General features: G+C 42.4%; 3 protein-coding genes and 1 long non-coding RNA gene across 7 annotated transcripts in view; 2 read left to right on the top strand and 2 right to left on the bottom strand.

Annotated features, from left to right (window-relative positions):
* Window positions 1-6,324, top strand: part of GNPAT (glyceronephosphate O-acyltransferase) — a 38,884-nt gene extending 32,560 nt beyond the window's left edge. For both annotated transcript variants that reach the window (XM_037895207.2, XM_037895208.2), the window contains exons 12-16: window positions 251-391; window positions 2,925-3,024; window positions 3,131-3,224; window positions 4,897-4,958; window positions 5,225-6,324. In XM_037895207.2, coding sequence (XP_037751135.1) covers window positions 251-391; window positions 2,925-3,024; window positions 3,131-3,224; window positions 4,897-4,958; window positions 5,225-5,268 — 441 coding nt within the window. In that variant the 3' untranslated portion in view covers window positions 5,269-6,324. The remainder of the gene's footprint in view (window positions 1-250; window positions 392-2,924; window positions 3,025-3,130; window positions 3,225-4,896; window positions 4,959-5,224) is intronic.
* Window positions 2,907-5,226, bottom strand: LOC122465112. Its single transcript, XR_006289684.1, has 3 exons — window positions 4,684-5,226; window positions 4,194-4,493; window positions 2,907-3,198 (listed from the first exon to the last, which is right to left on the bottom strand). It is a non-coding gene; the product is annotated as an uncharacterized LOC122465112 (long non-coding RNA).
* A 1,191-nt stretch (window positions 6,325-7,515) lies between the features above and the next one.
* On the top strand, window positions 7,516-22,455 carry PDCD2 (programmed cell death 2). 3 transcript variants are annotated; one of them, XM_043543270.1, is made up of 6 exons: window positions 7,516-7,916; window positions 8,296-8,531; window positions 11,518-11,679; window positions 18,127-18,236; window positions 19,263-19,379; window positions 22,107-22,455. In XM_043543270.1, the coding sequence occupies exons 1-6, from the start codon at window positions 7,531-7,533 to the stop codon at window positions 22,266-22,268; spliced, it is 1,173 nt and encodes a 390-aa protein (XP_043399205.1). In that variant the 5' UTR covers window positions 7,516-7,530; the 3' UTR covers window positions 22,269-22,455. The 3 variants fall into 3 exon arrangements, with proteins under 3 accessions (XP_043399205.1, XP_043399204.1, XP_007071182.2); XM_043543269.1 differs by having other exon boundaries at window positions 18,121-18,236; XM_007071120.4 differs by having other exon boundaries at window positions 7,612-7,916; window positions 8,289-8,531; window positions 18,121-18,236.
* Window positions 21,786-24,335, bottom strand: part of LOC102946593 (TATA-box binding protein) — a 32,475-nt gene continuing 29,925 nt past the window's right edge. The window contains exon 9 of the transcript XR_006289683.1: window positions 21,786-21,919. The gene's annotated coding sequence lies outside the window, so the exon portion shown is untranslated. The remainder of the gene's footprint in view (window positions 21,920-24,335) is intronic.

The following is a 24,335-nucleotide window of genomic DNA, read 5'->3' as shown; positions in this document are numbered from 1 at the left end:
TTGTGAAGATAGAGAGGCCATTATATTATGAGGCCTCACAGTTTGAGAATATAAACTTGGTGAAAATATGAACTCAGTACCTGTTTAGAAATTGATTCTTGGTATATCTGAGAGTGTCTAGAAAACTTCTTTCAGAAACTTCAGTGGCAGCCTGATGGTAGCTGTATGCTTTATTTTCATGAGGAGACTTAGCTGCACTTGTCCTAGTTGGGAAAAGTACCAATTACACTGTTTTTCCTTTGTCCTACAGGACTTTGAAGAAGGATGTTTTCTGCTTACAAAATGTGATGTAATTCAAGTGACTCCCCAGGAAATCTTCTTTACAGAGAAAGGAAATTCTGTAGCAGTTTTTTTGGCAGCTCTGTTCAGGCCTTTTATGGAAGGTTACCAGGTACACAGTTCTTCACAAAGTTTGCACCTACTCTCTCCCGTCTCCAACTCATAATTTCCATGGGGAGTGGCATGAGTCATGGTTCTTCTGTGGTACAAACACTAAGTATTAGCGTGGGTGGGAGTGGAAGGGAGAAGATACATAGCAGTAGTAAGTTTTATCCAATGATGTGAAGAGATTGGTTCCCTCTCATGACACAGATTTTAAAAAAAAATGACAGGGTAATTAACTTTATGTGGTAGTGCTAAGGGTCTTATGACAGGCTAGTTGGAGCTGTGGTATCTTATACAATTGAATCTGCATGTGAGGGTTGGTGTTCTGGCCCTGTGAAGGGCAGTTTATTTAAGAAGAGAAATCCAGAGCAACAAACACCTTGTCCTGTTTAGGTCCCAGCACAAAAAGTGCCCAAGTCAAAAATAAATGAGTACGTTTTCAGCCAAAAGAGGAAGGGTAGGCTACCTGGTGCCCTTAGCTCTAGCCCTCTCCCTTGAAAATAATTCCCTCTGGATTTATAAAGCCCACTTCTCAGGGAATCTGTTGTTAATGGGCTAATTGCCAGTCCTTAGAAGGAGGACTTCTTTAGCATATGTAAGTGGATAGTATGCAAACTGCAGAAGTTGGTTGTATGTTTGGTCAAAGCCTGTGTGGGAATTCTTCGCCCTGTCAGTGTCTATTTTAATTCTCTTCCCCCCGCCGAAGCCTACCAAAACTAAATAACTCTTTACACTTCTTAAATAAAATAAATATGCTAGAAGAGGATAGCAAATTCCCACCACTGTGAAACCGTGTGAGTTATTGGTTAGATCATAGCGGTCAGGGTCATAAGAACGTCCATACTGGGTCAGACCAAAGGTCCATCTAGCCCCGTATCCTGTCTTTCCACAGTGGCCAATGCCAGGTTCCCCAGCGGGAATGAACAGAACAGGTAATCATTAAGTGATCCATTCCCTGTCGTCCATTCCCAGCTTCTGGCAAACAGAGGCGAGGAACACCATCCCTGCCCATCCTGGCTAATAGCCATTGATGGACCTATCCTCCATGAATTTATCTAGTTCTTTTTTGAACCCTGTTATAGTCTTGGCCTTCACAACATCCTCTGGCAAGGAGTTCCATAGGTTGACTGTGCGTTGTGTGAAAAAATACTTCCTTTTGTTTGTTTTAAACCTGCTGCCTATTAATTTCATTTGGTGACCCCTAGCTCTTGTGTTATGAGAAGGAGTAAATAACACTTCCTTATTTACTTTCTCTGCACCAGTCATGATTTTATAGACCTCGATCATATCCCCCCTTAGTTATCTCTTTTCCAAGCTGAAAAGTCCCAATCTTATTCATCTCTCCTCATACGGCGGTCGTTCCAAAATGCCTAATAATTTTTGTTGCCCTTTTCTGAACCTTTTCCAATTCCAATATACCTTTTTTGAGATGGGGCGATCACATCTGCATGCAGTATTCAAGATGTGGGCGTACCATGGATTTATAAAGGGGCAATATGATATTTTCTGTTGTCTTATCTATCCCTTTCCAAATGATTCCCAACATTCTGTTTGCTTTTTTGACTGCCGCTGCACAGTGAGTGGATGTTTTCAGAGAACTATCCACAATGACTCCAAGATCTTTCTTTCTTGAGTAGTAACAGCTAATTTAGACCCATCATTTTATATGTACAGTTGGGATTATGTTTTCCAATGTGCATTACTTTGCATTTATCAACATTGAATTTAATCTGCCATTTTTTTGCCCAGTCACCCGGTTCTGAGAGATCCTTTTGTAGCTCTTCGCAGTCTGCCTGGGACTTAACTATCTTGAGTAGTTTTGTATCATCTGCAAATTTTGCCACCTCACTGTTTACCCCATTTTCCACATCATTTATGATTATGTTAAATAGGACTGGGCCCAGTACAGACCCCTTAGGGACACCGCTATTTACCTCTCTCCATTCTGAAAACTGACCATTGTTTCCTATCTTTCAATCAGTTACCAATCCATGGGAGAACCTTCCCTCTTATCCCATGACTGCTTACTTTGCTTAAGAGCCTTTGGTGAGGGACCTTGTCAAAGGCTTTCTGAAAATCTAAATACACTATGTCCACTGGATTCCCCTTGTCCACATGCTTGTTGGTCTATTGCTGGCTCTTCCACTGGCTCACTGTTGACCTAGGACAGGTTACTTCACTTCTGGATCTCACTTTCCCCATCTGTGAAATGGGTGTTGCTAAAAAGGAATGTCACTTTTGACAGCAAGGCAACTTTTTCAAAGACAAGGACCATAAACCAGTTTCTAATATGATTTATTATTCGGTCAGTATTGTTTTAAATACTAAGATTCTTGATATGATTACCCAAACAATATTAAAATTTTCTAATGCTTTGCATAATGTTATATTTGTTAGCCTACTAAAAATGTGTCTTCCAAATTGATTATTATTAGGATATGTTATTCCTTTAAAAATATTTGTTTGTAATTAAAGACCAATTCAAGTTACAGAATAAGAGGAAAAGCTCAAACACTTTTTTAAAAACTTTTATTTTTTAGATAATCGGCAGATATCTTTCAAAAGAAATGAAAGAGGCCTTTACCGAGAAGCAGTTTATACTTGGAATCCGTAACTTTGCTTTTCAGCTTCTTGAGACAGGTATGTTTGCTTTGTATGATGATGTTGGTGCTGTGATTCCTTACACGTGTAATAGTTTGATGAATAATTAATGGACTTTTAATTGCCCCCTATGCTTTCTCTGTAGGAAGCACTCCATGTTATGAAGTTTTGTCTTCTGACTTGCAGAAAAATGCCTTGGCAGCTTTTGTGCGCCTAGATGTAGTGAAGAAGATGAAAACGTAAGTAATATAAGAGGCCCTCGGGTTTGCAAGAATATTATTAGTAAAAAAATTTTGCTGAGGTCTGGACACAAAAGTTGGAGGTAAATGCAGACAATGTGTTGTCATTATGAGTCTAACTAGATCCAAGGATGAGATCTAACGTACTTATGAATTGCAATGAGTGGTTGTACTTTAGAGATACTTCTGTTAGTATACCATAATTCACATACAGAACCATGGGGCTCTTTTATCTGATATCTTAATGGTTGACCTATAAAATACTAAACAATATATTACAACCCTGATTTTTCTGAACTTGAGCCAACTACAGTTTGATTATATACCCCCCAGTGTCATACTGAGTCACAAAGTTGGCACCTTCTTTGTATGCACCAGTTCCCCAAATATGGCATCTCTTCATTCTATACTAGGATTATGCGATCTGAAATACAGAATTTACAGAGTTCACTAGCTGGCTTTTAAATCTCTGGACCCCATTTCTTTTTTATCTTGAGGTATGAGGTGTTCCCTCCCAAGATCTGTAGATAAACAGGATTCTGCTCAGTTTGCATGGACTGTTTGTAACACACTTAAAAATAGCTAGGTTTTTTTAATCTCCTTTTTATTAAAACGGAGACACAAATGACTGTTACAGGCAATATAGTAAACGGCTCATTCTGACTGTACCATTGTGTTGACTTTTGCTTTAGCATTGCAAGTTAAATGAATTGAAGCTACACTAACATTTCTAATTGTGAATAAATACTTGGGTTAACTGATAAAATATGAGACCAACTAATGCTATAAAAGTATTGTGTGTATACACACAAATGTGTTCATATTTTATAAATTCCATAATATATTATGGATCTTCCTATGGTATTAGTTAGTGGGGCAAACAGTTTGTAGTGAGCAAATTACCTGGCAAATTTAGCCCTTTTCCCTTTTATGAATAGTCTGTTAATAGACACATTTTTACAAACTTACATACTAGTCACAGTTGACCAAATGATGTATCCAATTTATTGTGAATATTCGGTCTTTGTTCTGTGATCTTAGTTGTGTACTATCTTAGTTCTTTGATTGCGTGACCTTCTAGCTCAAACACTCAGATTTCAATCAAGACTGCCAACAGACTACTTCTGGTGGGGACGCTAGTGTAAAATAGGGATGCTTTCCTACATCACTGGGGTGTTGTGAGGATGAATTAGTTAAGACTTGTAGAGCACTTTGAATATGTCAGTGCGAGGTACTGTTGCTATTGTGGTATCATCCTTTCTGCAGCACCTAGCTGTGATACAGAAAAAAACTTTTATGAGGCGCATCCTCAGCTGAGGTAAATTGGTGTAGCTCCATGGAAGTCAATGGTGCCATGATGATTTACACTAGCTCAGGATCTAACTTGATTTCAGATGGGTAGTTAAAACTCATATAATAAAACAGGGGAAGTGAAAAAATAAATGTTCTAGAAGCATACCTATCCCTCTGTAGTATGGCTTTTTCAAAGAGCATCTGTGATGTGTCAGCAGATCTTTCAAAGCTGATTATGTGGGTAAAATTGATGGAGGAAGAATAATGAAAATATTATTTGCTCCAAATAACTTGAAGTAGTATCCTTTTCTTAAATATTCATTTTTCCATCCCAAAAGAATAACAGCCTATTACTGTGTTTTTTTTTCTCCATATTTAGGACCAATGGATTTACTTACACTGTAAACAAAGAGGCACTCAGTAAAACAGCAGAAATGTTTGGTAAGTGTATTTCTTATTGGTATACTAGTTAAACATGTATTTATGGGGAGAATTTCAAAGTCACAAAGAACAGTTTAGATACCTAATTCCCATTGAAAGTCACATTATGTCTAGTTTTTTTACTGCATATGTTGTAATGCGATACCAATGTGAGAGCTGAATGAAAAATAAGCTTTTTTTAAAATGTTCTTGCTTGCATGATTAACTCCAGCTTGGCATTGAAGGTAGTCTTCTAATCAATGTATGTGCTTTTCTTTCATCCTTAGATTCTCAGATACCCATAAGGAAACTTGTGACCTCAAGACTTTAATATTAATCAAAAGGCTTTGAATTACTTGACCGTGTGCACTATAATCCGCAAGGAACACTGACAAGTACTCAACTGGAGTATGGATAGATAGAGAAGTATAAACCTTGCCTTTTCCATTTGGGAATTTTCATATGTATTATACTAGATGGCGGGCAAAGGTTGTTCAGTTGGAATATTTTCATTACCAGTACTGAACTTCGTCAGTACTGATGTTTACTGTGTTCCTTTTTAAACTAAATGTAAACATCTTTTTGGATACATATTTAAGGAAAAAAATGCACAGAAACATCTACTTTAAATACTTTTGTAGTTTTGTTACAAGGAAATGTTTTGTTTCAAATAGGTTATTTCATCAATGTGAAACTGTAACTGAGAACTAAAGACTTAACATTAAACATAATATTTAGACAAAAATGTTGCTGGTTGTCATATCTATGATATTGCCATTGTGGTCTTCTTTCATAGAATAAATGTCCTGTAACTGCCAAAATTCTGCTTCTATCTTATCACTTGTTTTGTATTTATTTTATGTGCAGCTGGAACTACCAAGTATTTAGCTTCTGCACAAAATCTGCCTTAGCATTTAAAACTGAGTTTAAAGCAGTTTGTGCTGTTTTCAATTGTTAAAATATTGACGTCAATAGTTATTGTGCAATGCCTTCTTGTTTCTTTGTGAATAAGGCTTTATAAACGCATTTTGTCAGTGTTACTGCTCTTCTCAACTACCGTGTGATCTGTGTGTATACTGTATAAATAGATATGTATATTCTGATACTACCACCACCTGTGAAGGTGGTATTTGTATCAGGGATGTGTCTTACTGTCCCATGAAAATCTGCCTAAATTTTGCTTAGTTTTAAGCTTTTGGGGGGGGGGGGGGGAGAGTTCATACATGCTCAATACAGACTTGCTACAGTTTCTTAGCTAAGTTCCCCAAACATTCTGTGCATGCTGCAGCCAGAGCTAAGCAGAACTTTCTCTGCAGTTTTAGTTCTGGGCTGCTCTGGGCCACATTGGTTCTGGGTCTAGGCACCAGATTGGAAAGGATGGAGATTTCTTCTCCTTACTGGGCCTGGCAGTGTAAAGGAGGAAGGCACCTTATTTGAATTCAGACGGGACAAGAGGTGGACCAGGAGTAGGGGAGTAGATTGGGACAAAAAACCTGGAATGTAACCAAGATCCTGAGTCTGACCATTCTTCTGTCAGTAAACATCTGTGCAACTCACTGCTAAAACGTTGCATCCCTCTCTAGGTCCACAGAGGGTATGATAACACTCCATTAGCTCAGTGGGTTCCAACCCAGCTGATGACCATTTGGGGTGACAATATGATGGATGATCAAATATATTTTTTTAAAATCCTAGGAAATTACACCTACCCCCACCTCAGAACATTAATACTGCACAAACACTCAAATTAGGGGGGCACTAGCCACCTTAATTCTGCATTTCCTAACTTTTGAGTGTGTGTGTGTGTGTGTGTGTGTGTGTAGTGAGCTTTACTATATATTTGTATCTAAAATTTCCTCTGCTACAGGTGTTGTGCATCATCAGCTGACTGCTAGCCTTGAGTTAACTGCATGTCACTGGGGGGAGTTGAGCCTGTAGTTTAAGAGGTGGGTTTTTAAATGAAGAACACGGTAAATGTAAAACTAACCGCATAAACACCCACGTATGTAGCAGGTAACTAATGTGTAAAAGGGGTAGGATGTGTACATGGAAGTTACTATAGGAACAAGAAAAGGAGTACTTGTGGCACCTTAGAGACTAACCAGTTTATCTGAGCATAAGCTTTCGTGAACTGCAGCTCACTAAGCTTATGCTCAGATAAATTGGTTAGTCTCTAAGGTGCCACGAGTCCTCCTTTTCTTTTTGCGAATACAGACTAACACGGCTGCTACTCTGAAAACTATAGGAACAGGGGTTCTAAACCTTTTTCTTCAAGTCTCCCTCAAATCAGCCCTCCCCTGCCAGGCGCTGGGCCTGGTGGCAACAGCCACCACCCCTCCCCCCTCCTTCCTGGGGCACGGCTCGGTTTGATGATGGTTTGCATGGGCTGGAGTATGGGCAGGGCCCCGGCCCTGGCACTAGAAGGGGCAGAGGCGGCTCTGCGGTCGGGTCTGACACTGGAGCAAAGAAACAACACGAGCTTCCCCCCGAGCCTCCCTCGGCCAGCTGGACACGACGGAGCAAGTCCGCCGCGGCCCGCGATTCCGGAGCTTGACAGGGGTCCGGGCTCATTGCAACAGCTCGCACTTCCGGTATGGGGGGGGCGTTTCGGCAGCGCGCACTTCCGGCATGGGAGCCGGTCGGACGACTTGTGGCACTGTCCACTTCCGGTGCCCGCGTGTTGTGCCGCGGGGATGGGCTCGCGCGTGGAGCTGGGGTTCGCGGAGGAGGCGGCCCCCTGGCGCCTGCGCAGCGCCCAGTTCCCCAGCAAGGTGGGGGGGCGGCCGGCGTGGCTGGGCGAGTCCGGGCTGCCGGGCCCCGCCGAGCTGCGCTGCGGGCGGTGCGGGCGGCCCTGCGCCTTCCTGCTGCAGCTCTACGCGCCGCTCCCCGGCCGCCCCGACGCCTTCCACCGCGGCCTCTTCGTGTTCTGCTGCCGCGGGCCCGCCTGCTACCGGCCCGGGGCCCAGGGCCCGCTGCGAGGTGAGGGGCCCGCCCCCGTCCCGCTCCGCGCCCCCCGGGCTGAGACCTGTCAGGGGGGCCCTGCCCCTCCCGCTCCGCGCGGCACCCACCTTCCCTCCACGCGGGGCGCCTCCTTCCCGCCCTACGTCTCCCTCCACAGGTGGACTCCCCCCCCTCCGCCTCCCAGTGATGTGTAAACTTTCCGGGGCAACGTCTCTGCTGCCTTTGTACAGCGCCTAACACCGGGGGGGGGGCTCCTGGCCCGTGGTTAGGTTTCCTAGGTGCAAAAAATAAAAACCCAAACCATCACTGGCAGGCTGTTGGGAAGTGCCCCATGCTGCTGCTCTTTGGACAAATGGCATTTGGTCCTTTCACTCCTGTGTTTCTTTTAAGTTTTTAGGAACCAGCTTCCTAGGAAGAATGACACCTATTCCTATGATCCGCCACCTGAAACGCCCCCTCCGGAAGGGCATCCCCCTGTGAGCCTGCAGCTTCAATGTGGAGCTCATCTATGCAGAGTCTGTGGCTGTTTAGGGCCAAAGACCTGTTCCAAATGTCACAGGGCCCATTACTGTAGTAAAGATCATCAGACTGTCGATTGGAAATTGGGACACAAACTATCTTGTGTGCAGTCAGGTGAGTTAAGTGGAATTTAAAATAAACGTGGGAAGATTCTGTCTGGAAGATAACGCAATGCTGCTGCTGCTTGTTTTCTTCTTTGCCGTTTATATTTTAAAGAGAACTTCTTAACATGTAGTGCAGTATTGAACAAAAGTATGATGCAAGTCCAACAAGAGTTACTTACAATCTTAATAATCTAGCGGGGGAAGAGTCAACCATTGTTCTTGTTCTTTTTGCTAGACACAGTACATTGCACAGGAGAAATAACACTAATCTGTATTTCCTTCTAAATTGGCTAGAAGATAATGTCCACATCTTTATTATGCCATAAATCTAAGCAAACAGTTAGGAAAATCAAAGGCTGTATTGTTTTAAAGAGAATACTAAGTTTTGATTCTATTTGTAGGACAAATTCAATGATGATGGGGTGTCTGTGGCTTCAGCATGATTCATGGTTAAAACCCAAGGGTTAAGTTCCTTCTGTGGTCCAGAATAGAACTGCATTAACCATGTTGGGAAGTGATTGTTAATGTAAGGAGATGAGAGAGTCAGATGAACTTACCTCTTATAAAATGGTAAGGGCCTAAGTGTATTTAATGAATCAGGTCTATATAATATATATAACAGTAGTTAGTAATCTATATAAGCAAGTGCATAATCAGTTTGGATATAGGCCTAGTTTAGTTTGGTTCATTAGATCTTTGAATAACCCTTTTTGGGGAAAGGAATGCAGAACAGTTTTTGGCTTACTAAATATCCTGTTATTTCACTTCTTGAAATGTTCCTGATATTTGGGTACAGAACAAGGATGAAGTGTCACAATTTCCCCAACCAAATATAATCAAGATAAACAAGGAAGTCCCCAAAGTCCCTGTTAAATATTAAGATTGTTTTGTTGCTAATAAATAGATAAACACATTATATAACCTAGTTTGTAGTGAGGAATCTTATATTTGGCCATACATATTGTTATATCTGCTTTGCAAGGTGACGTGTGGGCATGGTTGGTGGTCCAGAAAACATCCTTGCAGTTATAAGCAGGTAATTTGTAATGTGGAAAGGGAGCTTTGTGAAACCTGGGTGTAACAATAGAGCATGGCTTATCTGAATTGGTTCGTTTTAATTGTAATAAATGATATAGGGTATGACAAAACGATAAACAACAATACTGCAAACAAAGACTAACAAATTCAGCTAAAGATTTATTTTTAACTTGCTTGGCCTTGCATAAATTGTACAATTTGTTAAAGAAAATATGCAAAATAGGGTACTGCAACCAAAATAATATAGAACTGTTCAAGAAGTCAGTATTATTGTTGCAGAAAAAACAAAAACTAAACTTTTTTTTTAACTCATCAAAATGTCTTGGTTGGTGGTTTAATGACTTGCAAAGGAAAGAAAATAAGTGCTGCTTTATGACTTATAAAGAAGGCATGAATAGAATCCTAGAAATGTAGGGCTGGAAGGGAACTCAACAGGTCGAGTCCAGCCCCCTGAGCTGAGGTAGGACCAAGTAACCCTAGACCATCTCTGATACGTGTTTGTTCAACATGTTCTTAAAAACCTCCAGTGATGGGGATTCCACAGCCTACTTTGGAAGCCTATTCCAGACCTTAACTACCCTTATAGTTAGAAAGTTTTTCCTAACATCTGACCTAAATCTCCCTTGCTGCAGATTTTTTTCAGAAGTTCTTCTATTGCTAGATTTACACTTCAGAAATTAAGATTTTGTCTACTTTGCCTCTCCTGAAAATTAGTAAATTTATGTAATCAGAAAAGCAACTGAGGAAGATTGGCTTCTTTTATTGACAGTTTAAAAAAATATATACATAAGAGATATATATAACTCCTATCTAACTCAGACACTTGGGAGAAAAGATTTTTTCAATTAAAGATTGAACGCCATCATCTTTCAACTAAGGGCTACAAAGTCCCAATCCATATCCAGAGTTTTTTAGAGAAAACAAGAATTATAAGGTTTTTTTTATATTCCTAAAGCAAAAAACCGCCAGTCTCAGTGACAGCTTTCTAGCCTTCATGTCATAAATAACAAAATGGCCAAAAACTTTTTTTTCCCCTTTGCAGTTCATTTTTAAGGTGTTTTAATTAAAAAGTGTAAAGGAACATCTAAAGTTGATTCTTAAAGGGATACAGTCAAAGTTAGTAGACAGAAAATGTGCTAGCAGGTATTGGTGCACTTGGTACATTTTCTTTTGTACTCTTCCCCTACTTGTATGCTTTTCTCGTAAGTTCTTGTTTGCGGGTAGTTAAAGTGACACAAGAACTGAATGCTGCAGAGAGTAGATTTCCTATATATTTCATATCATTTTTATTGAAAATGTTCTTTCGTCTTCTCATCATTTACTGTGGTCCTCTTAGTTATGTGGGCTCTGGTGCACACAGTGGCATGCCTGCATTTTTTCCTGTGTCCTACTCACAACAAATAGGCATTTACTGGAGAAGTATTAGGTGTTGTGTGCTTGCATCATGTGAGTACACCAGTCAAAAGGAAGGCTTTTAATTTTACAGATCTCTGCAATGTGCTATCTGTTTTTTAATAAATCTACTTCCACTTTCTTAGCCCAGATAACTGATATTTTAAAAAATAAACTACTAGAACCAGTCACTGTAAAGTGAAAGAATGTTTTCATACTTTGACCACTAAGACTACTTACTTAGGCAAACATGTCTGTGTTGACTCTATATTTTGTGTTCCAGTCCATCATACCCCCAATTTGTCTCTTCATCTACCTGTTGTATCTTGTCATTACTCCTGAACAGTGATTTATTTCACTGGGGGGACTGTTCTTGTTTTACTCATTTGTGCAGTGCTTAGCACTGTGGGGCCTCAATCCTGATTGGAGCCTCAAGGCACTAACACTATATAAATAATCATATTTGCCTTGCCAACCTTGACCGTGCAGTTTTAAGCAGGAGAGAACGTGAAATATAGCATAAAGCTGTGAAATGATAAAAACAGTAGTTCTCTTGTGTGTTGCAGCTCAATTGGACACTGCAATTCCAGATCACAAGTTCCTTTTTCCAGAGTATGAAATTGTAATAGAACCTGAGGAAATGGAAACTCCTGGTGACAGTCAAACAGATGCAGATACACAAAAGGACTTGGAGAAACATGAAGAATTGGAGGCTGCAGGCAGTGCAAGTAAGAAATAAAATGGGCTTCCAAGAGAGAGTTTTCTATATGCATTGTGTGTTGCTTCACAAATTGAAATATTCAGTGATTTTAAATCAAGTGTTAACTATAAACTACATATTATAAAGGATTAGTCTACAAATCATCATTGAGGCAAATGGAAAAAACCCACTGTAGCTACTGCTTCTGTTAATTACAGTTCATCACCATGTGCATGTCATTTATGACGCATGTAAAAGTATATATGATTCATTTAAATTATCATTTTTAAATTTTATTGAAAGCATGCTAATGGGGTAACTAGTGACTAGATTCTTAGCACGGTGCCAGTGTTCTGGTTTGGTAGGGGGATTTCTTGAAGACTTTTCTTAGTCTCTAGGTTTACTTTTGGAGACAACTTGTAGTTAGTAGCTGTTACAATACTTACCCAGCTGTACCTAAAATCTGGCCTGTGCTAAAAGAAAGCTTAAACCTGTTTTGAAAATGGGTTTGCTAACTCTCCATATCTCCTGGGGGAATGCTGCACCACTGCACAATGCAGTGTATGTGCAGAAATTAATGTTCTGCACAGAATTTCCTTTTTTTGGCCCTGCACGGAAGTGGGCTGCTGAGCTGCTGGCCACCACTAGGGGTCGCTGCATCCAGCAGAGGCCAGCTCACAAATAGAAGATTGCGGTGGGGGGGAGAAGGGGACAAAGCTGGAGGGTTTTTTGGTTTGTTTGGGGTTTTTTGTGAAAAGGAAGTTTTTATATACAGGTTTTGCCACATCCCAACAAATATTTTTCTTTCTCCGAAAACAAAAATAATCTGCACAAAACCATGGAGGAGGAGCAACTTTTTGCCCCCCAAGTGTCTCTGGGTAAGAAAACACCCTATGTGCCAGGTAGGCATGTGCTGCTGCCCCATGGGCACCCTATGTACAACTCTGAAAGCACTGCGGGGGGGCTTAACCCCTCTAGTGCTGGTGCTTCCTCATCCCCTGGGCTTTTAGCAGGAATGGGGGGGAGCCCTGCTGGCAGTAGCGCCCCCCCCCCCCCCGGTGTGCTTATGAGCAGTGAAATAAGTTAAAAACCCCACAACCGGGAGCCGGGGGAGGGTTATTGCTCAATACTGAAGCAAGCTGGAGGGGGCTGGGCAGCTACAGTTTTCTGCATGCGCTAAAGGAAGGAGGCGGCATGCAGGAAATGCCACAAAAGCCCAGGATCAGGCTGTTTCTCCCTCTAGGTCCCTGGGCTCTGGGAGAGTAGGGGGTACATCTGAGCGTGTGTCCTGGGGGGGCACCCTGCAACTAGGCTCTGGGGCTTAGAGGGTGCGAGTGTCTGGGCTGTTGTGGGAGAGGGGAGCAGGCTGTGGCTGGGCTCTAGGGGAGGAGGTAGTGCAAGTATCTGGGCTGGGGGGGCTAGGGAGCAGAGAAACAGGAACTGTGTTGTCATAGAATCATAGAATATCGGGGTTGGAAGGGACCTCAGGAGGTCATCTAGTCCAACCCCCTGCTCAAAGCAGGACCGATCCCAGACTAAATCATCCCAGCCAGGGCTTTGTCAAGCCTGACCTTAAAAATATCTAAGGAAGGAGATTCCACCACCTCCCTAGGTAATGCATTCCAGTGTTTCACCACCCTTCTAGTGAAAACGTTTTTCCTAATATCCAACCTAAATCTCCCCCACTGCAACTTGAGACCATTACTCCTTGTTCTGTCATCAACTACCACTGAGAACAGTCTAGAGCCATCCTCTTTGGAACCCCCTTTCAGGTAGTTGAAAGCAGCTATCAAATCCCCCCTCATTCTTCTCTTCTGAAGACTAAACAATCCCAGCTCCCTCAGCCTCTCCTCATAACTCATGTGTTCCAGTCCCCTAATCATTTTTATTGCCCTCCGCTGGACTCTTTCCAATTTTTCCACATCCTTCTTGTAGTGTGGGGCCCAAAACTGGACACAGTACTCCAGATGAGGCCTCACCAATGTCGAATAGAGGGGAACGATCACGTCCCTCGATCTGCTGGCAGTGCCCCTACTTATACATCCCAAAATGCCATTGGCCTTCTTGGCAACAAGGGCACACTGTTGACTCATATCCAACTTCTCGTCCACTGTAACCCCTAGGTCCTTTTCTGCAGAACTGCTGCCGAGCCATTCGGTCCCTAGTCTGTAGCGGTACATTGGATTCTTCCGTCCTAAGTGCAGGACTCTGCACTTGTCCTTGTTGAACCTCATCAGATTTCTTTTGGCCCAATCCTCCAATTTGTCTAGGTCCCTCTGTATCCTATCCCTACCCTCCAGCGTATCTACCACTCCTCCCAGTTTAGTGTCATCTGCAAACTTGCTGAGGGTGCAATCCACACCATCCTCCAGATCATTTATGAAGATATTGAACAAAACCGGCCCCAGGACCGACCCCTGGGGCACTCCACTTGATAGCGGCTGCCAACTAGACATGGAGCCATTGATCACTACCCGTTGAGCCCGACAATCTAGCCAGCTTTCTATCCACCTTATAGTCCATTCATCCAGCCCATACTTCTTTAACTTGCTGGCAAGAATACTGTGGGAGACCGTGTCAAAAGCTTTGCTAAAGTCAAGGAACGACACGTCCACTGCTTTCCCTTCATCCACAGAGCCAGTTATCTCGTCATAGAAGGCAATTAGATTAGTCAGGCATGACTTGCTCTTGGTGAATCCATGCTGACTGTTCCTGATCACTTTCCTCTCCTCTAAGTGCTTCAGAATTGATTCCTTGAGGACCTGCTCCATGATTTTTCCAGGGTCTGAGGTGAGGCTGATTGGCCTGTAGTTCCCAGGATCCTCCTTCTTCCCTTTTTTAAAGATGGGCACTACATTAGCCTTTTTCCAGTCATCTGGGATCTCCCCTGATCGCCATGAGTTTTCAAAGATAATGGCCAGTGGCTCTGCAATCACATCCGCCAACTCCTTTAGCACTCTCGGATGCAATGCATCCGGCCCCATGGACTTGTGCTTGTCCAGCTTTTCTAAATAGTCCCGAACCACTTCTTTCTCCACAGAGGGCTGGTCACCTTCTCCCCATACTGTGCTGCCCAGTGCAGTAGTCTGGGTGCTGACCTTGTTCGTGAAGACAGAGGCAAAAAAAGCATTGAGTACATTAGCTTTTTCTACATCCTCTGTCACTAGGTTGCCTCCCTCATTCAGTAAGGGGCCCACACTTTCCTTGACTTTCTTCTTGTTGCTAACAAGAAGAAACCCTTCTTGTTACTCTTAACACCTCTTGCTAGCTTCAACTCCAGGTGTGATTTGGCCTTCCTGATTTCACTCCTGCAAGCCCGAGCAATATCTTTATACTCATCCCTGGTCATTTGTCCAATCTTCCACTTCTTGTAAGCTTCTTTTTTGTATTTAAGAGCAGCAAGATTTCACTGTTAAGCCAAGCTGCTCGCCTGCCATATTAACTATTCTTTCTACACATTGGGATGGTTTGTCCCTGTAACCTCAATAAGGATTCTTTAAAATACAGCCAGCTCTCCTGGACTCCTTTCCCCCTCATGTTATTCTCCCAGGGGATCCTGCCCATCAGTTCCCTGAGGGAGTCAAAGTCTGCTTTTCTGAAGTCCAGGGTCTGTATTCTGCTGTTCTCCTTTCTTCCTTGTGTTAGGATCCTGAACTCAACCATTTCATGGTCACTGCTCCCAGGTTCCCATCCACTTTTGCTTCCCCTACTAATTCTTCCTGGTTTGTGAGCAGCAGGTCAAGAAGAGCTCTGCCCCGAGTTGGTTCCTCCAGCACTTGCACCAGGAAATTGTCCCCTACACTTTCCAAAAACTTCCTGGATTGCCTATGCACCGCTGTATTGCTCTCCCAGCAGATATCAGGGTGATTGAAGTCTCCCATGAGAACCAGGGCGTGTGATCTAGTAACTTCTGCGAGTTGCTGGAAGAAAGCCTCGTCCACCTCATCCCCCTGGTCTGGTGGTCTATAGTGGTCTATAGCAGACTCCCACCACGACATCACCCTTGTTGCTCACACTTCTAAACTTAATCCAGAGACTCACAGGTTTTTCTGCAGTTTCATACTTGAGCTCTGAGCAGTCATACTGCTCTCTTACATACAGTGCAACTCGCCCACCTTTTCTGCCCTGCCTGTCCTTCCTGAACAGCTTATATCCATCCATGACAGTACTCCAGTCATGTGAGTTATCCCACCAAGTCTCTGTTATTCCAATCACATCATAATTCCTTGACTGTGCCAGGACTTCCAGTTCTCCCTGCTTGTTTCCCAGGCTTCGTGCATTTGTATATAGGCACTTGAGGTAACCTGCTGATCGCCCCTCTTTCTCAGTATGAGGCAGGAGCCCTCCCTTCTCACGCGCTCCTGCTCGTGCCTCCTCCCGGTCTCCCACTTCCTCACTTACCTCACGGCTTTGGTCTCCTTCCCCCGGTGAACCTAGTTTAAAGCCCTTCTCACCAGGTTAGCCAGCCTGCTTGCGAAGATGCTCTTCCCTCTCTTCGTTAGGTGGAGCCCGTCTCTGCCTAGCATTCCTTCTTGGAACACCATCCCATGGTCAAAGAATCCAAAGCCTTCTCTCCGACACCACCTGCGTAGCCATTCGTTGACTTCCATGATTCGACGGTCTCTACCCAGGCCTTTTCCTTCCACGGGGAGGATGGACAAGAACACCACTTGCGCCTCAAACTCCGTTATCCTTTTTCCCAGAGCCACGTAGTCTGCAGTGATCCGCTCAAGGTCATTCTGGGCAGTATCATTGGTGCCCACGTGAAGAAGCAGGAAGGGGTAGCGATCTGAGGGCTTGATGAGTCTCGGCAGTCTCTCCGTCACATCGCGAATCTTAGCTCCTGGCAAGCAGCAGACTTCTCGGTTTTCCTGGTCGGGGCAGCAGATAGATGACTCAGTCCCCCTGAGGAGAGAGTCCGCGACCACCACCACCCGCCTCCTTCTCTTGGGAGTGCTGGTCGTGGAACCCCCAACCCTAGGACAGTGCATCCCATACCTTCCAATCGGCGGAGTCTCCCTCTGCTCCCTTCCCTCAGAAGTATCATCTGGTCCACTCTCTGCATTAGTACCTGTGGAAAGAACATGAAAACGGTTACTTACCTGTATCTGCCCTGCTGGTACATGGACTTTCCCCTTTTTTCTTCTGGAGGTCACATGATGCCAAATTTCTTCTCCATCCTTCTGTCCCCGTTGTGCAGCCTGCTCTGAATCTTCAGAACCTTGTGCCCATAGAAGCCTATCCTGACGTCTGTCCAGGAAATCTTCAGTTTCTCTTATGCAACGCAGGGTCGATACCTGTTGCTCCAGACCTTGAGTCTTCTCTTCCAGTATGGAAACCAGCTTGCACTTTGTACAGACAAAGTCGCATCTGTCCTGTGGAAGAAAGACAAACATGGCACATCCAGTGCAGGTCACAACAGCTGAACACCCCCCATCCATATTACCTTCCTTCTACGAGCTTCCTCAGGAGTTGTTGTAATTACTCAGAGAATCCGGCAAGATGTAAGCCTCAGTGGGCTCTCCCCAGGCAAACTCCTTTTGTTAGCTGCTCTGCTGTTCGCTGCTCAGCTGGTTCGCAAGTCATAGGGCTTTCTTTAACTCTCTACTCCTGGGGGGGGGATTTTTGTCTGTATTATTACAGACATAGTGGCTGACACGTATTTTGAAATAAATTACTAAAATAATTGAAACTGGTGTGATTACATAGTGTTATTTTAGCAAATAGAATATGCAGCATTTTACAGAATTTTAAAACATCGTGTAGAATTTTTAATTTGTTGGTGTAGAATTCCCCCAGGAGTATCCTTAACGCTGAATGAAAAACAGGAAACCCTAGATCCTTACCATGAAGGGTGAGTGAGTCATGTGAAACTATACCCACTTAACTGGACTGGACTTCAGATATAGCATGGTTTGAAGTTTGTGATGAGACACAATGCTACCCATTTTAAATTTGTAATTTAACATTGTCTAAAACTTTGTGGCTGGGGCTTATTAAAGATACAGGATGGTACAACCACACTGAGCATGGGTGGTGAGCATTGTATAAGGGATGCGAACACATAGGTCTTTTCAATTGTTAAATTTTTAAAGTTGTGAATTTACTGATTTCCACATGTGCATACTTCATTGGTCTTTTTTTAGTGTCAAATTCAGAAAGTACATCAGGTTTGTGCTCCATGTTTCAGACACACACTTTCCTAGATGAATTCTGCCTGTCTTCCTTGCATACTTCTCTCTAATGCTCTAATCTTGAAATGTATGCTTAAAATAGTACAGAACTAATCGGTCACACAACTGGCTAAATCTGTTGGCTCTCCAAACAGGCTGAAGCTTCTCTCTGATGTTGCAGTTTGCTTTCCTGAACATTGGATGCTTGAACTGATTTTAGAGGATGGTAGAGACATTATATTGTCAGCTTTAACTTTGGCCATGTGTGTTAACCTGTGTTATCTTTTTTCCCTTAGGTGAAGGTTTTGAGTCACTAGATGAGGAGGTATTGGAGGCAATGGCAAAACATGAGACTCGAGAAGACAAGATTTTCCAAAAGTTTAAAAATCGAATAGCTGCGGAGCCAGAACAGGTAAAAAGAAAAGTATCTTTTAAAATACTAATCACCTAATGGTCAAAAGATGGATGCCCGCTTTATTTTTGAAGCATATATTGCAGCCTTGATGCTTACATAGCATCCTGATTGTGTTTCTATAAATTGTGCCTCTTTAGCACAAATATCTTAAATAATTGAGGTCAAAGATAGAGAGAAATTTCATTAGATCATCCAGTCCACATGTCCACCAATATAGAAGAAAAGTCCCCAGATACAAGATGCCTGATATTATCGTAAGAAGCCAGCCTTTGTTGTACTTAGACCAGTTTTGTTAAAGCTTGGGAAATTAAGATACTCATCTAGGTCTTGGAAAAATCTACTTAACCAAGGCAAGCAGAAATTTAGCTAAGGTGGGAGGGTTGAGTGGAGCTGGGAGCCACCGGGAGAGGGCGATCTGCTGCCCTTCTGTGGAAAGGGAGAAAGCAAGCAGAGTGGCGTCATCACTTTTTCCCCTTCCCCTGCAGGTTCCCTTCCTGTTTTCTCTTTTTTTCCTTCTAACCAGTGTCCAAATTACAAGGTAAAACTGGATCACTATCACTCAAGCATGAGAGTCAGGGGGTCTTGTTGTTAGAGACAGAACTGTGAATTGGGAGACCTGGATTCTTTTCTGATACCTGATACAGATTTCATGTTACCTTGGATGAATTAGTCTACTTCCCCTGCTCCCAAACAGAAGTTTTGAGTCTAAAATTATTATTATAGGACTTCTGAGATGATCTGTTATGGAATACAAAGTATTACTGTTATTGCTGGACTGATGCTAGATGACGTGGGGAAATTCTGGCATTTTGTTTCCTCAAGTAGTCAAACTATATAAAAGACTTTTTTTGTTTGTTTTATTTAAGAAAACCCATACCCAATTACAATGGACTTTGATCAAGGTTGTTTCTTCCCCACTAAAACTTGTTAGCAATGTCCATTTAAACATAGCTATCTGTGGTTGATTATTAATTATATAACTGAAAAGACTGTCAGTTACTCAATACTTCTATTCAATTTCAGATTCTCAGATACTGTCGAGGAGGAGAAGGCCCCGTATGGATCTCAGGTGAAAACATTCCTCAGATGAAAGATATCCCAAATTGTTCATGTGGTGCCCAAAGGATGTTTGAATTCCAAGTATGTGAATTGGTCCACAGATATGGTATTTTTGGTGTATAATTAAAAACCTATTTTAAGTCTGAAATAGAAGTATTTGCGTATGGCTAGAACGAAAGGAGTTATATTTGAATTCACAGGATAGCTGTGCTAAAGTGTAGAAGCCTCAATTACAAGTGTAACAGTCCTTTCTTATGAGATTTTATCACGCAGTAAATCGCCCTTTTTTCCTTCCGCTCTGTTTGCAGCCAACAAAATAGTACTTTTTCTATCCAGTTGAGAGTCAGATGAATGTCTTCTAAACGTGGAATTCTATGGAAAAAAGTAATGGGTGAAGGGGGACTCTTTCAGAATTGTTTCTGACACTACTGTATTGTTTAAAGAGAAGAATGTTCTAATGTGGACTACTAGACTTCAGTTATGGCCGCCTTCACCATGAAGTTCAAACAGCTTGTGCTCCCCCAGCCTTCCTTGTGGAAGAGGGGAGAGTTTGTGTGAGGGAGTGTTCTGCCACATTGCTGACAGTAGAGAAAACAAGCTGAGGGGAAGGGGAATCTGGTGTTAGGTTTCATTGCAGCTGATGTGCCCAGTCAGCTGTTCGGGAAAATCTCTTCTTGTCAGCAGTGGTAGAAGCCAAATGTGAGGGAATGCTGGAATGAAAAACAAATTCTTTCCTGGTACTGAAATACACAGTGTTGTTCACTGAGGACAACTGTTTTTTATCAAAATCTTTAATATACAAGATAAGAAACTTGACATTCCATTTAAAACAGTGTCACTTGGTAAACATTCTGAAGAAATCATAAGTGAATGGGTTGGCTGCAGGATGGAAGTGGAAAGTCCTTTCATTTCACCAGCTCACATCATTACATTAATTCTGTCTATATTATACTTTACCTCACTACAGTCCCTTAGGACTTCTCTACAGGGGAAAGTTTTACCAGTTAGATTAGTGTAATTATATAGTAGATTCCACTTAAAAGCAATCCTGCAACTTCCGGTTAGTGGCAACATATTGCGGGGAATCAATCCCTTTCCATTCGTATCACTGTTAATGAAATTGTTATTAGCAATGGTGTGCTGCTTGGTAGCAACTTTTTGTTTGTTTGTTTTTTAAGGAAGGCCCTGCCTGTAGCCAGGGAAGAAAGTGCTGGGACAGGCCTTCTTCGGCAGTCGCACAAGCCTGCCTGTGTCCGGTGCTAGTCTGTCTTAGCGCTTCCTTCTGGGGCTGCAGCCTGGCATACCTGCCTGCACATACACGGGGGGGTGGGCAGAGCAGTAGCTGGGAGAGAGGTTGCAGCCTGCATTCTGGAGCTGTACGGTACCTCTCACTGCCCGCAGTGGGCTGTGCACGAGGAAATGCCAAGCTGCGACCTGTGGAGAGCGACTGTTCAGCTTCAAGGCCCTGACATTTGTGCTGCAGCCTCCCCTCCCTGCTGCTGCCCTACCCTGAGGAAGGTTTGCAGCCAGGGAAGGCATGTCCTGGCACTTCCTTCTCTGGCTCCTGCCTCCCAAACCTTCCTTCTGCTTCTCAGCAACTGTTGGATAACAGCAACTTTTTGCTGGCAATAAAGGGGTTGCTCATAAGCAGAAACTACTGTACATGTATAACTCCCTGTGTGGACATGCTTATTTTGGTATACGAGTGGCTTTATTTGGTTTAGTTTAAATCCCTTCCAAACTAAAAAAAGGCAACACTTTTCTGGAAGAACCAAAATGGGTTTTTGTTGTTGTTGAACATTTCCAGTCTCAGCTCTGCTGCAGCCTGCCTGGTGAGGTGCTTAGGAGCCTGAGTTTCCCACAAAGCAGGCAGAGTACCCTGCCTGACTTCCATCAAAATTTTTGACCAAATCAGAACATTGCAGTGGAATGCTCCTTGAAGTCTTTAAACTACGATTTGAGGACTTCAATAGCACAGATATAGGTGTGAGGTTTTTTGCAGGGGTGGTGGGTGAAATTCTGTGGCCTACGTTGTGCAGGTCAGACTAGATGATCATAATGGTCCCTTCTGACCTAAATATCTATGAATATTTTGATTATTGAATCAGCATTTCCCAACAAAATAATTCCTTTTGAAAATTTGACCTGCTCTAATTATAAAATATCAATGGATGTTCTAGTTAATTATGTCTCCTTATGCATCTGTAATAGCTTGATCATGGTTTTCCATCCTCAGACTAAAAGGTGGCACTCTTGCACCAGAAACCACTCAAAGATGGGAAATCTATTAATCACAGAAATGTAGGGCTGGAAGGGACTTTAAGAGGTCATTTAGTGCATCCCTCCACCCCTACCCCTCCTGCTCAGTCAGGATTAAAGGATTAGGTATATCTAAGACCATCCCTGAGAGGTGTGTGTTGACATGTAGTAGTGGAGGCCTTCTGAAACAAAAGAAAGATAACAAATAACACAAGAGAACCGCCCAGGTTAGCAAACAAAGACATTTTTATTTAAAATTGATTTATACTTCTACTAGAGGTAGCATTTCAAACAGTGCATCACTCACCATATCTCTTCTCCCACTCCAAAACAAAACAGCCAGAGCCATGTTCTTGACCTGTCTTAATGAATTTATTTTTGTTTGTCAGTGGTTTTTCTTTTCAGTTACTGAAATAATCTGATTCTATTTATTGCAGCTATTACCTTTTCTGGGTGGGATAACATCCTTTGATTAAAACATTGAGTGGAATAGACAGCCATATTCTACATTATGCATTCTAATGACAAATCATGTCTTGTGTTCCTAAGGTTATGCCTCAGCTCCTGAACCACCTGAAGGCTGATAGCCTAGGAGAAAGTATTGACTGGGGAACACTGGTAGTCTACACATGTGCTGAAAACTGTAACCAAGCAAATGGATATATGGAGGAGTTCATCTGGAAGCAGGACATTCCCACAGACTCGAGTTAACTACTATAAATCTATTGTTAGTTTCTGTAAAGAAATGAGTTTATCCACATGTACTGAAGTGTTACACATTGCAAGAAGGAAAAAAAAGGTAAATGAACTAATATTTCATACTGAGGAACTAGCCCAGAGTTGTATCAGTTATCATTTAATTACAATATACACATTAAAGGTAAGTCATTAAAACAGACCCTGTTGAAATTTTTTTTGTGTGCTAGTACACATGAGCTTGAGCATTTAAGTTTTTCTGCTCATTGTTTTTAGCTTTTACTTCAGCTTGGACAGTGAAACCACATGGTTGAAAGTTTCACTTTCGCATGCAATTGTTTCTCTTAAGTAATCTTTAGTTTCACTCAAACACTTCTAGTGTGCCTAGATTCAGTGACTTGTCTGTTATAGTCAATTTCAGGCTCGTTCAGACATTGTTTCCTTTAAGTCAGTGATGTGTCAGCATTTTCTTAACAATGGAGATAAGCAGAGTGTGGTTGATCTGAAACCCAATCACCTACTGCATGATTTACTTTGTGACCTGCCAGTTGAGTTAATGTACTTGATCACTCAGTGTGCATTTACTTTAATTACTGGTGCTTCTTGACCTCTCAATGTTTTGCAGTTATTGCTGCAGGGGATATAGTCCAGTTGGTTGAACAGTGATGTGGAAATCTTACTCTAATCCTGGCTTTATTGTCTGAGGGAAACTTAGTCCCTGCCCAACGGTTACAATTTGTGCATAGCATTGTGGAAGTGAGGCTCTTACAATATAAATTAAATGCAATTTGCGTGGCACATGTTGGTTTGTACACTTTTTCAAAAATATTAAATAAGTTAATGGGGCTTCCAGCTATATGAAGTGGTATCACTAAGTCAGTGTTTTAGCTCTGGCAGTTAGATTCCTCTTTGCCTATTTTTACACCAAATCCAGAGAGCAGAAATATTCCATTGCTGTGAAGACACTTTGCAGCAGTGGGTAGCTTAATTATTGAATTTGCTGTCCAAGTAAATTGAAACATTTATTCTACATGTTACAATAGCTTTAAAAAGATTCTGATTTTTTTTTTGAGTGCTTAATGGTGCTATGCAAATGTAGTTTCCCCCAATTCAGGTGTGTATTTAATTGGTTATTTAAAAGAAACTGAATCCCACCACACATGTTAGTTCTCTGCTGGAAGTAATTAACTGTCAGGTTGTCCTGGTGTATTAATATCTCAGAACAAATTCCCCTCTGCAGTACCTTGGCTCATAGAAAGAGGTGTCCCCTTGAAAATAGCACCCATATACACAAGAGGTATCAGTTTCATATTTACTTCTGTCTTGTGTACAATCCTGTCCTGCCCCCAGCTTTATTTAGGAATTGATCTGTGTCATATGGAATTATACTTTTATATCTACAAGCTAAGACTAATTTCATGATAGCATAGAACACTAAGTACACGCCTGTGTGATACCGGACAGTGGGGCTTAAATGGCTACCTAATCCTACTCCTGAAGAGGTGGATATTGCTACCACATCAACACTTACTACTTGTTTCAGAGTAACAGCCGTGTTAGTCTGTATTCGCAAAAAGAAAAGGAGGACTTGTGGCACCTTAGAGACTAACCAATTTATCTGAGCATGAGCTTTCGTGAGCTACAGCTCACTTCATCGGATGCATACTGTGGAAATTGCAGAAGACATTATATACACAGAGACCATGAAACAATACCTCCTCCCACCCCACTCTCCTGCTGGTAATAGCTTATCTAAAGTGATCATCAAGTTGGGCCATTTCCAGCACAAATCCAGGTTTTCTCACCCTCCGCCCTCCCACAGACAAACTCACTCTCTTTCTGGTAATAGCCCATCCAAAGTGACCACTGTCTTCACAATGTGTATGATAATCAAGGTGGGCCATTTCCTGCAGAAATCCAGGTTCTCTCACCCCACTCCAAAAACCACACACACAAACTCACTCTCCTGCTGGTAATAGCTCATCCAAAGTGACCACTCTCCCCACACTGTGCATGACAATCAAGGTGGGCCACTTCCAGCATAAATCCAAGTTTAACCAGAACGTCTAGGGGGGGGAGGAA

This window comes from Chelonia mydas, chromosome 3, assembly GCF_015237465.2.
Source record: "Chelonia mydas isolate rCheMyd1 chromosome 3, rCheMyd1.pri.v2, whole genome shotgun sequence".
Classification (NCBI taxonomy): domain Eukaryota; kingdom Metazoa; phylum Chordata; order Testudines; family Cheloniidae; genus Chelonia; species Chelonia mydas.
Note: the sequence above shows the minus strand (reverse complement) of the source record. Positions and strands in the feature narration are given on the sequence as shown.